Source organism: Pagrus pagrus (assembly GCF_965226575.1).
Source record: "Pagrus pagrus genome assembly, chromosome: 9".
Taxonomy (NCBI): Eukaryota; Metazoa; Chordata; class Actinopteri; order Spariformes; family Sparidae; genus Pagrus; species Pagrus pagrus.
In genome coordinates, this window is record NC_140193.1 from 27,722,658 (window position 1) to 27,738,195 (window position 15,538).

A 15,538-nucleotide genomic window follows, 5' to 3' on the forward strand; every position below is an offset into this window, starting at 1 on the left:
GGCCTGTCAAACTTCTCCTGTTTGGCTTTGAGATCAATGAAGAGGGAAAGACTTTAGATGAGCAGGACGATGGAGCTGTGCAGCCAAGACCAGTGCTTCAACAGACAGAGACAAGAAAATGAAACTGGCAGACCTCCTTAGCAAAAAAAGAGACCAGACCCAGTCAACACCCATCCCAAAGAGACTCCGTGCTCAAACAGAGTTGACCAGGTACTTACAAGAGGAAGCCCTGTCGAGGTCATACGTACCGTCTATAAACGTTAAGGTCTGGATAAAGGCATAATGATGTCTGCTCTATGAGTTTATATCTCACGGTCTTTGCAATACAGCATTTCAAAGCTACTGTAGATATGTCAACAGAACAGATGCCAGACCAACCAAAACAAACTAAAACTGATTGGTTGTGTAAAACTCGTAAGATGGCCTTCGATCTATCTATCTGTCTACTACCCATTGTCCTTGTTCCTCACTTGGCCAGAGGTGAGAAGCTCATGCAGTAACTTCTCCCTTCCTTGTTGTTAAACAGATAACCATGTATGGGAGGGATGCTTGGGATCCTCCATGATCATGTTCGTAGAAACTACTTCAGCTTTAGTCATCAGTGTCTCTGAGTCTTCTTCATCTCCCCTGAATGGTCAAGCGAGCTGAAATTCCACAACAGATCGTCTTGCTTGGTGGCGCAACAACCAGTCCAGATAAACGCTACTTGCGAAGGTCGCCAGAAAATACATCGCAATATGCGCCACCAGCACTGCATCTGAGTGGGTGTTCAGTGCAGCGGGGAATATCATCTCTCGTTTGAGGGCATCTCTCAAACCCAACAGGGTTAACATGTTGTTTTTTCTTGTGAAGAGCACTAACTCCCAACAGGAGGAAACTGCAGGAGTCACTTCATTAGCCTATTGTTTTTTTTTATCCAAGGAATTGTCACAACGCATGGGAGCTTTATATTTTTATATTAATTTCTTTGAAATGCAAAGTGGCCTCATTTAAAAGCTGTGTTCAACTCATTCGGATGTTATTCCATGTATATAGCGGCTAAAGTCAGAAAACAAAAGTGTGAATTGCTTTTTATTTAATTTATTAGACTTTGTATTATTTCATTATCATTTTTTTTTTTTTAAATGAGTGGCCTTTATTCAAGAAATTGTCGAAGTGAATGTGCACTTGAATTAATTTCTGAACTTTGTGTGTATTGGCCTGTCAACTGTTTCTGTCGTTATTTGCACATTAAATTTCAAGAACAATTTGTTCTTTGTTCTGTTAAGGGTGTTACTGTCAATAAACAGTGTTCAGCAGCCTGTCTGTGTTTCAATAACGAATGACATGCCTGCCGAATGATGTCGTCATCGACCCTGTGGGGAAATGTGTCTTGGACTCTAATACACACAAACATAAATGCTTAGAACCGACAAATATTTCTGTTGCAAAGTCGGCCCCTTCATGACACTGGAATAAAAATAGACATTTACACTGTATATGCTACAAAGAATAGATGAATGCATTTGAAAAGTTTATTTAGGAGCTATTTTATAACATCTGAGATTTAAACTATGTCTTTATGGCGGTTAGCGGAACGGTTTGAATGGCTTCACTTATTTGTGCGGTAAGGAAAAAAATAAATGCAGCAGCGCTAATTTCTAGACAAATATAACCTTTAAAACACCACTGCAACCGTAAAAATCCAGCAAAGAAAACAGAAGGGGAAAAAATGAGTCACACACCTTCTTTTGATCAAAGGCCAAGGAGCTGTTGGGTTGATGGTAACTTCATAGTTTGGATGACCTGCTGACTAGACAACCAGCATGGCCATTTTGAGAAAAAAATAAATGAGAATAAGCAAAACAGAAAAATTACATTAAACTGTTTAAAATTGCAACAATATTACCAATAGGGGATTCTCTATTAGAACGTACCTGATGTGCAGATTGTGGTAACCTATCATTTACACACCTGTGCAGATTGATTGGGAACTTGCCAGAACACACGCTGTCTTGCCCAAAACATCTGCATGGCAATATTAAATAGTTTAATGGGAGTGCTGTCCATGATTTTTCTTTTTTTTACCTTTTCATTACCCGCATTCAAGTTATTGCATGAATCGAGCGTGTTTAGCTTCAGTAGTGAGAGTTAAATAGTATTAAAGACTTGAAGCAGGGGAAAACAGCCTCAGTGCTCCATTTGTCACTCAGTCAAACAGTGTTCCAGAGGGAAACTATTAGCGAGGAAAAAAACTTGATCATCATTCAGTATGCTGCATCTTCTGAAGAGGTCATATTATGCTTTTTGGGGATTTTGCCTTTCCTTTATTGTGTTATGTAGCATTTCTGTGCATGTAAATGGTCTGCAAAGTAAAAAAAAATCCACACCAAAGGGAATTACTGCTTCACTGTGTAACAGGTGTTTTATAAATATATATTTGTATATATATTTATTATAAAATATTTACACTCCAGTCAGTCAGCAGACCTACAGTTGTCCGAATGTTTGGACAGATGCTTTGGCAACATTGTTGTTAAACTTTCATGCCAATAAAGCCCCTTTGAATTGAATTGAATTGAAAAAATTGCTACTGCTGTAGCGGAGGTATTTTAGATCACACTACTTTGCGTGGCGTGACCCGCCATACTCTGCTTCTGATTGGCTACATCCTGCCTGTTAAGTAATGCGCATGTGCAACTCTCACCAAAGATTGAACAGAGGCAAGATGTCTCACTTTGTAGCTAAAACAGAGCGTTCAAGACACAGTGTGTAAAGGGTGCTGCAGCAATGCACCATATGAGAAAAATAATGTTGAAAAAATGTTGTAAACCTATTCTACTAGGACCCTCAAATAAAAGTATGAACCTGAAAATGTCCATAATATGACCTCTTTAAGATTTCATATGATCCCACAGACGTCTTCTGTCTGGCAGGGAAGATAAAACCAAAGTTTCATTCATTAAACAACATGCAAACAACATGGCCACCATGAGGTTAAGAGATTCCCTACAGACATGTTTTATAAAGTAGGCTGTATAAAACACTGTACTTTGACTTGTAATGAGTTTCTGATATGGTTATTTTGCTGCTGCTGACTCCCTGTAGAGTCAAGAGTCAAAGACTTCTGAAAAGACTCATTATCACATATCTTCTGCTGTAATACTCTTTCTTTACTTCGTTCACTAGTCTCTCCTGAGTGAAATAAACTTTTTGTCATTTCTTTGTAAACATGTATCTCTTAAGGAAACATCTGATCACAGTCAACTAAAGACACAGAGCAAACAAACTGTCAGCAGCTCATTATAAACATGTGAAGTTGATATCGATCTAGTGAAAAAAAAGGGAAGTGCAGCAGCCTCATCTTTCAACAATTTGTTTCAGTTCATTGAGCTAAAAATTGTCTAAGTACACTTGATGCACTCAACATTTTCCAGGTGTTCATCCTGCTTTTCTCTTTTCTCTACACAAATCATAAAACTCTGTGATAACAGACCGACCATTGCAGGTGCTCTATATATCTCGGGGCAGCTGTGGCTCAGGAGGCAGAGTAGTCGTCCATTAATTGGAGGGTTGGTGGTACAATTCCTGGCCCCTGTGGTCTACATGTCGAAGCATCCTTGGAGAAGATGCTCAACCCCTATTTCTCTTTGTGGCTCATCCATAGTGTTAAAGTGTGCATATAAATGGTTATCGCTCCTGATGAAATGGAGGCACCTTGTAAAGTGCTTCAAGTTGTAGATAAAACCAGAGAAAGGCTTTATAAATACCATCCATTTCCCAGTACATATCTTACTCAATAAGCATCAATAGACAAGTATTTAATGTAACTGTTGTCATTGCTCTCATTGTTGCTTCAGGTGAACACAACAGAGAGAGATCATGTGGATTCAACATGATGCATGTCCTCTATAAACCGTTTCCAGGCTGTATCTATTCAATATGTTTGTAGTTTCTTCTGTTTGAACTTATAGCCTACAAAGAAGCAACAGAACTGTTGAAAGGCAGTTGTTTTTGTCATTGGTACAGCAACTTTTAAAACACATAATATTTATGTGCACTCAATAAACCACATTAGAGATGGTTAGTCAGTAATCTGATGATTCCTCCTCTACTTCCTACTCTGACCATTTCGTTAATACTGCTGAATGACTTGAACAGTAGTAATGATGCATGACACAGAGACTTTTAGCCTTCTGGTCTTCTAATGTATCAGTTTCAGTTGTGGTCTAATTTGTGAAGATGCACTGCGACCTGTTATGATCACAGTTACAGCGTCCCTGTCTGAAGGCTTTGTCACAGACATGCTTATATTCATTCATTTATTCATTCAAACTTTATTTATACTGGAGAGATTATTGAGAGGTGATCTTCATTTACAATGATACACTGTGTGTACAATGTGGATCAAAACAAAGAAAAGGAAAAGCAACAACAAAGAGATCCTTACAAAGAAAAGGCAATGCCTCGATTAGCTGATAAAGCTATTAAAAACTTACAGAGTATGAAAGATAACTTTGAAGATGAATCAAGATAATTCAAATGTGAGATAACATACAGTTATAAGCCATAAACATTTAAGATTATCAGTAAATCTTTTCTCCCTTAACCCGATTAAGGAAACTGTGTTTCTAACATTTACGAAGTTTAAAGTTCCCATGAAGTGTTTTTATCACATGTCCTGCTCTATATCTCACCTATACACCAGCATCAGGCCCAACAATAGCAGAAAAGTTGTTTTGTAGGAATGGTTCATGGGATTTTAGAGTTCGTAACCACCTGGAAAACAATAAAAAATTTTGATGATTGCACTCTGAGGTGTATACCAGACACGTTGACTCAAGTCATTGTGACTTGGACTTGAGTTGACTCAAGTCACTGTTTTGATGACTTGACAGAAAATAAATAACTTGAGACTGGACTATGACTTGGAAGTTGAAGACTTGACTTGAGACATGATGACTTGAATGAGTTAATTTATGTTTTAAGTAGGGTTGCTGCAGTGTTTTCCCACCAAGCTTTTAACTAGGAAATACACTGAGTATCCATACAGCGCTGTCCTCATGTACTGCTGAGGCAAACTGAACAACTTCATGTTGAAGCATTAAACTGGGGAAATGAAGTTAAAAATACTTTTATTTAGAAGTAGGCTAGTCACATGAAACATATTGTTCAGTGAGTTTTGGTTACAGTTCAGTAAGTTGTTCACTTATCGCTTTCTTTGTGTCAACAGAACAAAACAGTCATTTTTGGCATTTATTGACAGCGGTTCAGTCCGATATACTTCAGTGAGTCATTTTATTTCATCTGTTGGATTAATGGAACAAGGAGGAGCTGTTAGATGAAGAGCTGCAGGTCACAAGCTGCACACCTCCACCTTTTCCATCATTATCGTTATATAATACAAATTCAATTAATTGTCATGGGACTTACTTGAGACTTGTATTCCAATAAATGCTCTATTAATTTTTACAAGAGTGCCGTGGATGTATACAAAGAGTGACGCAGATTGTTTCCGGGGACCGGGCCTCGTATCGTAAAACACAACTTAATAAATTGAACTAAAATACAACTTCCACAACAATCGCCATCCTACAAACACTCCTGGCTAAACCTGAACGGACATTAATTGTTAACATTAATTGTGGTCTGTCTCCTCCAGGATTTCAAAAAACAGACCAGTTTGGTGGCTCATTTGGAAACCTTTCCTTATATTAAGAATATATCTCACTGAAATGTGTTTCTGAAGACATGTTAGGTGAGAAATGAGGAGCAGGAATTGAAACAGCCCGTCTCTCGAAATGGCTGCTTACACAGACAATGAATGGTAAGCGTGGAAACGACAGATCCTGTGGACACGTACTGTCCCGGTTCAGCTGTGTTCCCTTGGAGCTGCTAGTGTGGCCAGAGTCAGTAACGCACATTAGGCACTATTGACTATTGTAAACGTCAATCAATATTCAGGACACGCCCCTCCGTTGCTGCCGTTTTTACAGGAAACACAACCATGCCAGAGCCAATAGCAGTCCACTAGCCATTTCATGGGAACTTTAAGAAATCATCTTACTGCAGAAAGCCAACTTTAGTTATTTAGGAGCAGGTAAACACGCTGACAGTTCAAAGTCTCTTTACATAAGGCAAAGAAACGAGTGCAAATGTGTGTGAAAATATTTCTAGTTTAAAGATTTCATCTCGTCTCCTCAAAAAGGCAAACGGGTATGCATTTTGTTTGTCTGCTCAGTGGACCAGTAACGGGGCAGCGGTCCTCCGCAGGTTCAGACCACACAGAGGTGAGAAAGGAGGGAGTCCTTCGTAGCCCAGCAGCTGACGGGTGGAGGACTCCCAGCTCAGACCGAACTCCAGCCGGCTGTAGACACATGGGTACTGCCGGTCAGCCCAGCAGACCCAGTCCACCGCTCTCTTCACCTCCTCCCACCGCTCAGGCCTGGAACAAAGAGTCAGTTATTAGCAAAAGAGGTAGCCACTGTGGGAACCGTGACAACAAGGTTTACAAAAACATCCAGAGCAGAGAGAATTACAAGAAATGAAACTTTGTGTCTGATTTTAAGAAGTTCTATAAAAGACACAAGGCATTTTAAGGATGTATACATAAAGTGCTAATACTTACAGTGCAGGTTAGTTCCTGTTTGGACAATACAAGCCTTTGTGTTTTTTTGTGGATTCATCTTATTTTGCGTTTTTGAAATGACTTTATGCATCTACTGTGAGTTGTTGAGATCTAATTTAACCTCAGGTGAGTATTACTGAGCATTTGTCCTCAAGTTAAAACTCAATGATGTGTTTCCATAAACACCCCCCAAAAAGTAAGTACACCATGTTCGTGTTGTTTTACACAGTTTTAGACAGACCTGGGCTGAGAGGAGTCGTCCAGGCAGAAGAGGGTGCGGAGCAGTTTGCCTTCCTCCAGCTTCTCCACCCGCATCAGCTGCAGAACCAGAAGAGTCGCCAACAGCCTCAGGATGTCTGCATGGGCCCTCACACCTACACCACACACGTGCACACATGCACAACATGAAGGAAAAGTTTGCACCCTTGATCCTGAGGGCAACATGAATGTCTGTGTACGTCCATCCAAGTGTTGGACAACCGACACGACCATCATTGCCACCCCTGGTGCCATGCTGCTGCTGTGGCTAGAATATGTTTTGATCCCACTGAGGTCTCCAAACTTGGACAAATCAAATAAAACTATTTGCATGACTAGATACTTCTGGGGAAGCTGGCAAATGTTGTTTGTGATTTGGGAAAAAAATAATAATGTAGAGCCGTCGCATGAGAGTTCAAGTTTTTTGACATGTTTGTGTAGCAGTTTTGAGGTGCCGGGACTCATCTGTGCTGTCTGTAACAACTTCTTTCTTTGAATAATGATTTTAAATTCAATATGAAATTTCTCAGTAGATTTTTTTTTTTTTTTTTTAAGAAAAAACAGAAAACAAAACACAGCCTTGTGGTTTGAATGACCATATCTTTACAGTTTCGACAGGGAAAGAGGTTTGATATGATGCACTTGAAACTCCCAAACAGTAACTGTTTTCAGACCAACCTGAGCTCTGGCAATTTGTATGGTTTAAATACTGTTTATCATGTAATGTGATTAATAAAAGTAAATACTTGTATGAGTCTACTTCTAAATAAAATGTTACATTTAACCTGTAATGAAGAAATTTTACATGATGACACATTTTATTGACGGGATGATGTGTACGTTTCTGCCCATCTTAAAGTACCAGAGAGATGTTAGAAATAGCTCAAAATGATCTGAAATGAAAAAGCTGTCTCCACAATGAAGGCCTGAAACAGGTCTTGAGAGTTCTCACCTAGAGATTGGATGCCCTTGCTTTTCAGGAACACATTGGCAAAGTGATCTACATCGACATTGATGCATTCTCCCAGCTCTGTGGTTAACTCCCAGTAGCCCTCCTGCAAATCACAGACACTTGATCATCTCCCATACAAAGTGGTAAGAACTTGTCTCACTACCTTTTAACAAAGTACGGTGCAGCCTCTCTGACAGCTGGTGATCTTTGAGAAAAATAAATACGATTAAAATTACAAAAAAAAAAGGATCAAAGGATCAGAATTGATACACTTTTCTCATAGCAAGCACTGTAACTTGTCAGCAGGAAGAGCAAAAGTTTGATTCTGGCACACCAGTAAACCAGCATACACAATGTCAGAGCACTGGCATTGTTCCACCAGAATAAATCATAAAAACATGGTTTACGTTTTTAGTTTCAGCTAAATTTAGTCTGTTCAGTGGCAACATACGTGAAGACCCAATGAAATCATATCTTACTGAATGCTGCATCTGGAAGATCCTGGTCCATCTGAGCTTCGGCACTTCAGGATCCGCTGACCTGAAACAAGATCACAGCAGAAACGTGGTGAATACTGACAAAATTGTTCATAAAAAAACCCACACATAGTGTAAAACCAAAAACAAACTTATGCTGATTTCTCTTTCTTCCACATGTAAAGATGCACATACACAAACAACTTACAGTCCTATAGTCAGTTAACATACATATGATTTAGTAATAAAGCAATAATCTGCGTTTTGTAATTGAATATATATAAAATGTGTAACTGTTTTGGGACTCACTCAAAGGGTTGTTGAAACAGTGAAGTCAGAAGCTTAGGACGCTTTCTGAATGAACATTTATATGCTCGTGGTCGATTTCGTCTCTTCTCCAAGAAGATATGTTCGCCTCCATCAGCTGCAGGTTCACTTTCGCCCAGTGTCTCAAATGCAACATCAATAACACCTGGAAAGCCATGTATTTTTGGAGAATGGGCTTCTGATCTCTCAGGGAATGCCTCTATAACGTCAGAGCCACCGACACCACAGATAGCCATCAGTTGCTCTCGATACTGACCTGCAAGACCTAGCTCTTTATTTTGGGGGAGCACATTAGAGACGGCTGTGGACCCAACTGTGGGTGAGGTCTCAAAGACTGAGGATGAGAAAGACCATCCTGATCCTAAGCAAGTTTGAGATTTTATTTCTGTGTCATGAGACTCATCATCTAACTCTGGATCACCCCAGGTATCTCTATGCCTAGTTTGTTTTTTCCTTCTTCTGTATGCCAAGTTAGTCTGGCATAACTTCTCTGGAGTCTCTTTCTCCTCTGAGTGACTGACTAGAGCACTGCCACGGAAAAGCCGACCTGAAGTTGCAGAAGCTCCACTCGGAAGAGGAAGAGTAGCACCAAATACAACTCCCCGAGAAGGAATGAAAGCAGGAGGAGGAGGAGGAGGAGGAGGACCAATTGAGTTTGCAGGGGAGAAAGTGTAAGGACGAGAAGGAGGAGGAGGAGGAGGAGGAAGACCAATTGAGATTGCAGAGAAAGAAGTGTGAGGAGGAGGAGGAGGAGGAGGAGGAGGAGGAGGAGGAGGAGGAGGAGGAGGACCAAGTGAGATTGCAGAGAAAGAAGTGTGAGGAGGAGGAGGAGGAGGAGGACCAAGTGAGAGTGCAGAGTAATAAATGTCAGGAGGAGGAGGAGCATTAACATCTGAGAGTCCCAGACATATGGAGGGAAGGGGAGGACGAGGGACTGGAGAGGCTTGGGCTCGTGCACGTAAAGAGTTGCTCGGTGGAGGAGGAGGAGGAGGAAGAGGATAGGAGTCTTTCTTGAGGCTAGAAATCCTTCTAGATAAAGACATCACCACAGGTTCGGGGGAAGGAGGTGAGGCACTCTACAAAGGAGAGGAAAAAAAAAAAGGAGTCAAAATGTCTTTAGTGGTCACACATTAAAACTGAACTACTAAACTACAAACCTTGTGTGTGTTTTTACTATTACTAGATCATTGTAGTTCACACCTGAAAAACTGTTTTTAGATGAATTCTATCAAGCAAACTTCTGACACTGTTTCACAAGTTCTCAGGAGGTTTCACAATGACGGCCTGCATCTGCTCTCACAGTGAAATATATATTTTTTGTGAAGTACACGCAGAAATAACTGAGTGAGAGAATGTTCACACTTGGTATCAACATGAGGCCGGAGCGATCTGATCACAAGTGGGCAGCTCCAAGTACAGCTGTGAGCGCTCCCAAGTCGCATTAGCCCTTTTTACGCAGAATCCGCCATAAGAAGAGACTTGACGGTACATAACGTTGAGATCAGTGTTTTTTTTAAAACTTGTTTCCACCTATAAATCTAAAAATTTATACTGCTGACTGTCTATAATCATATGGATGCTGTTATGAAGTGTTATGATTCTGATCCTGACCCACCATCCATCGTGGAAAGCGACAGTTACTTTTTTTGCTCTAAATTACATACTTACATAATCACCATCAGTAAATAGCGGACCCTGTCTGGCCCTCACTCGAAGGAGGGATACTGTTACCTCGGGGGGAAGTTCACTGAAGACTTGGTCGGGAGGGCTGACAGTCGTGGTGACTTTTACTCATTAAATTTGGTGATATAGTTGCAGGTAACAGTAACACTGTAAGACGACAAAGACTTTGTCGCCTGGCTGTTTCTCGGGTAGAAGTGTGACTAAGTGTGGTAAGACAGACAGGGTGACCTGTCCTCGTATAATGTTACTTTGTGGGTTTAAGTGTGGGACATTTCTCTTTTATTTGATGAGTGAAGGATCTGTTTATCATGCACACGTATCACCAGACTCCAAGATGTTGAGTGAGGAGAAACAAACTATAACTTTAACAAACTTTGCAAAACAGCTACGGCAAATTCTCTATCATAGATGTCTTTTTGTAAAGTAAGCATTAAATCAAAACATGAAGTCGTTTGTTTCCTTATAAAAAGTGTCAGTTTGTGGCAGCATCACTGCACCAGCCTGTCTGCTTCTGTGTCTAAAGTGCATCTTAACTGATTTCACCAGTTACACTAAATCTATGGAAGAAGGCATCATGATATTGGAGTTAAACATATCAGTTTTCAAAACTGTGAAAACAGTAACTAATATAGGCTACTTCTTTGACTTTGAAGAAAGTCCCAAAATTCCCTTAAAGGTGCTATTTGTAAGAAAAGTTGATTTTTGAGTCTCATTCCCAACTCGTCACATAATGACGCTCTGGGTTTCCCAACTCGTCGCTTTGGGATGGTGGTTGATCCGTCCTACAATCCCAAAGCATCAGTTTTTGACGAGTTGGGAATGAGACTCAAAAGACTTAACAACTCTTCGTGAGTTGTTGAGTTAGGAGAAACTTCATAATTTTGGTGAGACGCTGACTACAACAAATTCTTAACTATTCGGACCTCCTCATAAGTTCAGCAAACGTTGCACATGAAAGATATTTCTTTTTTTGTGTGAAAAACGTATCCGTTTGTTCCAGTGACATGTGTGTGACTTGCATACTGTAGAAGTGACATCTGATCACAAGTGGCAGGTGCAGATGCATGTCGATATGTATTCTAATGCCAGGTGTGAGCTGACAGGCTTAAAGCTGTCCACTTATGACTGAATTACTCAGGACGGATGGTAATACCAAGTCTGAATTCCCTCTTAGTCTCAACTTACACATCAACATTAACGTACAAAAGGAAATGAAAGTGTGCATTGTCCTGTTTTAACAATACGTGTGTGATATTGCAAGGATGTGCTGCTAATTTAGGATATGTTGAGAGTTTTTGCACTGTCGTTGCATTAAAAATAGTAGCTTTATCTAAAAATGCACTCCAAAATATCACATGTGCAGCTGCAGTTTGTGCGCGAGGGCCTTACCGTGGGTGAATACTGCAGAGATGTGTAGCGTTCCTTTAAAAAAGGAACCAAACCTTCATCATTTTCATCTTGGCATTCCCCAATTTCAAGACCAAGATCCGTATCATCCTCGTCATCGTCACAATCATCAGATACAGTGTAAACTAGATGTCGGCTACCTTTTTGAGGAAGACCCAAAACCACATCATCCTCGTCATAGTCCCATTCCTCAGTGTCAATACCATCGAGAGATATCAAATTTCTACGCAAACCAAAAACCACATCAACCAGTTCATCGTCACATTCCACAGCTTGACTTTCTCCATCATGCTTAGGAGAAATCCAGCTGATGTAGGGGAGGAAGTCCACATCTTCCTCTGCGATCAGCTTGGGGATGTCTGTGAAGCCCTCTGCTTGCTCTGAATCCTAAAACAAATTAGATGGGTTTAGTTGGGAGACAAAATATGATTCTACAAAACCTTTAAATCCAGGCTGTAAAGAGTTTAAATGGGTTGGACCTTGATTAGATAGTATAAATGTGAAAAAGACTGAAAATTGCACAAACCCTTTCCTCAATGGCCACAAAGCTGGTGAACTGTGACAGGATGGAGAACTCTTTGCTTAACTTGATGATGAAGCTCCTCAGCTCTGCTTTCTTCCCCTGGAAAAGCAGAAAGCCACGTTAAACATATGGAGCTCAGACCAGACGTGTAAATCGAGGTGGCTTTCCTCTGGACTCACTCAGTGACACACACAAACACACCTCATGTTCAGCTTCATTGGGGTCCAGGCTTCCGTCTTCGTAATCCCTGATGAGGGCCCTTGCTGTGAGCTTGTGGAGAAACTGAACACACATCAAAACATGTTATAATCATCCGTATGTGCAGAGTAAAGGAGTTATGACATATGTGTGGTGTGAGTCAGTATTACAGTATTACAGTTCTGTTCAGACTGTTAGGTATGAATGTGTGTGCTCTTACTGTGCCCTTGGTCTTCTGCAGCTCGCTGGTCGACACCATGGTTTTGAGCTCCTGACCACTCAGATTTCCGAGGAGTGTGGCCTGAGGGGTGATTTGAGTCATTTACCGTTAAAAAAATGAAAAATATATGCTGCTTTAAAGCTTTTTAAATATCAGGATTTGATGCTTTACTGTTTGTTTTATATCACTGTAATATTGGTATGTGTTGGATTTTTGTTCAAAGAAAACAAGCAATTTGAAGATGTTGCCTAGAGCTGTGAGTAACTGTGATCGCCATTTTGCACAAATTTCTCATATTTTACAGACTAAAGAATCAAAAGACAGATAAATCGATCAATGATTTAAAAAAAAAAAAAAAAAAAAGGCTTGTTGCAGCCCTAACTAAGAATCAGAATAATACACACACTCACAAAAACATAAAATCATCTCCAAGCAACACTTCAGCTGTAATTCAGTTTGCAGTCATCTATATGAACTATGTACCTGAGTGCAGTGCGGCACAAAACCATAAACCAGAGTGTGAGAGTCATTGAACAGAGCGTGGAGCTGCTTGGGGGCTTGTACAGGAGGGGGGGCTGTCGGGTTGAACTGCTGCCACTTTACTGACACTGAACTGCAGCCGGGAGACGCCATACGCTTCACCTGACGTGCTACCTGCGGCCAACACAGACAAAAGGTAAACAGATGAATCGGGGTTATTTCATTCTATGTGAAAGTTTATTTGTGTCACATTTCATGATGATCTCATACTGTAAAATGGTTTTAAGGTGTGCAACGTGGCTACATATCAGTCCTTGTATATTCAGAGGCAGAAATCACAAGAAAAATAGAGACAAGCAGATAGAAACATAAATCAGGGTCATGTATTGAGTCCTTTATAAGGATCTCACTGAACTGCCACTAAATGAAATTTGAAGGTAGTGCAACAATGCAGGAAATGTGGTCACATCTTATATTTGGATTTTGTTTCTTTTTTTCTGCATAATTCACCGACAAATGAGTGCATGACAAATGATGAAAAAACTGAAAACCAAAAATGGTGACCCATCAAACGTCTCATTTCTGCCACTTCACACAACACTTAATAAAAGACACATTTAAGCTGAACACACCGTTGCTGTTATCTGTGGTTAATTAGCACTGGTCAGTCTCACCTTCTCTGCCCAGTTGTGTTTGGTTTTTGTGTCGAAAAATTCAAAGGCTCCGCCCCCTGACTGGGCAAGGGCTCTCAACATGTGCCGATTGGCTGTTGGGCTGAAATGACAAAGAAACACAAACACACCATTTTATATTTCTGAAATCAAAAAGAAGCTAACTGTGCAGAGCATGGTAGCTACTCCTGTACTGCAGACGAATGCTGCATATGCTTTCTGTTATTAGATTTCAGAGAGTTTTAACCCGTGAATCATTTAAATCAACTTAATCAATTTTCAATCAAAATATTCCAGGAAACATTTCTTCATTTAAATGTCTCTGTAAATGTTTAAACCCAGAGAGACGCATAATTCTACTTAAGGTAAGATCCATTTCATTTGGTGACTTGTTGCTACAAGTTTTAAGGGCAAACATCAGATGAGTCTGTAAGGAGGTCGGTGAACGTGACTAAACGTAAATTAATTAAGACTTAAACACATTACCTCACCCATGAATATTCTGCCTGAATCACATTGATAGATTTTCATCAGCAAAGGTACAGTAGTTGTTTAACAATGAAGGCAACAACACTGATGATTGATGACCCACGGTGTGCAACTACAACTTTTGTTTTTATTGTCTTGATTGAGAGCTGAGCTAAAGAGCAAAGCTAAAAGGACCATTTTGTGATCTCGGGCTATGCAGGGCATTTAAACAAAATCCTGAGCGTACCTGTCATTGACTCAATAAGTCAATATCCTCACACACCCCTTGAGCTATGACCCTTCAACCCATTCAGACCTGAGGCCGCAGGTGAAGAGGCGGCTGTGCTGAGCGTTGTCTCTGAGCAGCTGCAAGGTGAGCTCTGCGTTCTGGATGTGGCCGTCCGACAGCAGCAGCAGGTTCCTGACACCGCGGGACGGAGGCAGCAGGCTGAGAGCTCGCAGGGGCCTCCACAGCTCAGTGCTGCCCCCTACTGGACTTAAGCGCTGATAGGAGGGAAAGGAGCAGAGCTTTGAGAACACACAGGCATATGTTACATTCAATAAATATAGTTTAAACATCTTTCGAGCAGCTAAGTTGGAAAAATGGTCATACATAGACAATATCTTCCTCTGCAATGCTGCAAATGTTACACCAGTGGCAATACTGACACCGATTCAGTTGACTCAGCTACTTCCATAGGAGCTCCACACTGTTAATTTATATCTGGCTTAACTTGGTAATGAACTACTACAAATGCATTACATGACAAAAATAGCTAATTCAGGTTTTTTATCTGCACTGGGAATACAGCGTGAACACTTCCAAATCAGAATCAGACCCGCAGGCTTTTCCTGTTCTTCCCATTCTGCTGACACTGCATGAATGCAGCAATAGAAAACTCTGAGAATATTTTTCCTATTCACCTTTAATGCAATTAGGCTCAGAGTGAATGTGCACATATGGGCAGGAAACAGGCACTTTTTTTATGTTTGCCTTTTATTTCTTTTGCTATTACTGTATCATAAATGTCGTTCAATACATAAATTAAATAAAACACTTCTAGTATGTACTGTAAATTTAGAGCTATTTCAAAGTCCTTTCAACAGAACTAATGAAGTTAATTCAGTGTTTCCCACAGCATTTCATGAGACTATGGGGGGTGGACCTCGGACCCTCAGCGAGGTCCAGGGCCAGTTTAGAGTTAAAGCTGGAGTGTGTAAGTTATTTCTGCCGTCATTTGGTCAAAAATCAATAATAACTTTTCAGC

The 15,538-nt window shown here is 40.5% G+C and overlaps 1 protein-coding gene across 1 annotated transcript in view; it reads right to left on the reverse strand.

Annotated features, from left to right (window-relative positions):
• Positions 1-4,654: 4,654 nt before the first annotated feature.
• parp4 (poly (ADP-ribose) polymerase family, member 4) overlaps positions 4,655-15,538 on the reverse strand; it is a 30,689-nt gene continuing 19,805 nt past the window's right edge. Inside the window, exons 24-35 of the mRNA XM_084361304.1 lie at positions 14,587-14,774; positions 13,806-13,905; positions 13,135-13,305; positions 12,652-12,732; positions 12,435-12,515; positions 12,237-12,332; positions 11,693-12,097; positions 8,603-9,696; positions 8,297-8,357; positions 7,818-7,920; positions 6,849-6,981; positions 4,655-6,424 (exon numbers count right to left, since the gene is read on the reverse strand). Of these exons, the coding sequence (XP_084217430.1) occupies positions 6,217-6,424; positions 6,849-6,981; positions 7,818-7,920; positions 8,297-8,357; positions 8,603-9,696; positions 11,693-12,097; positions 12,237-12,332; positions 12,435-12,515; positions 12,652-12,732; positions 13,135-13,305; positions 13,806-13,905; positions 14,587-14,774 (2,721 nt within the window). The 3' untranslated portion in view covers positions 4,655-6,216. The remainder of the gene's footprint in view (positions 6,425-6,848; positions 6,982-7,817; positions 7,921-8,296; positions 8,358-8,602; positions 9,697-11,692; positions 12,098-12,236; positions 12,333-12,434; positions 12,516-12,651; positions 12,733-13,134; positions 13,306-13,805; positions 13,906-14,586; positions 14,775-15,538) is intronic.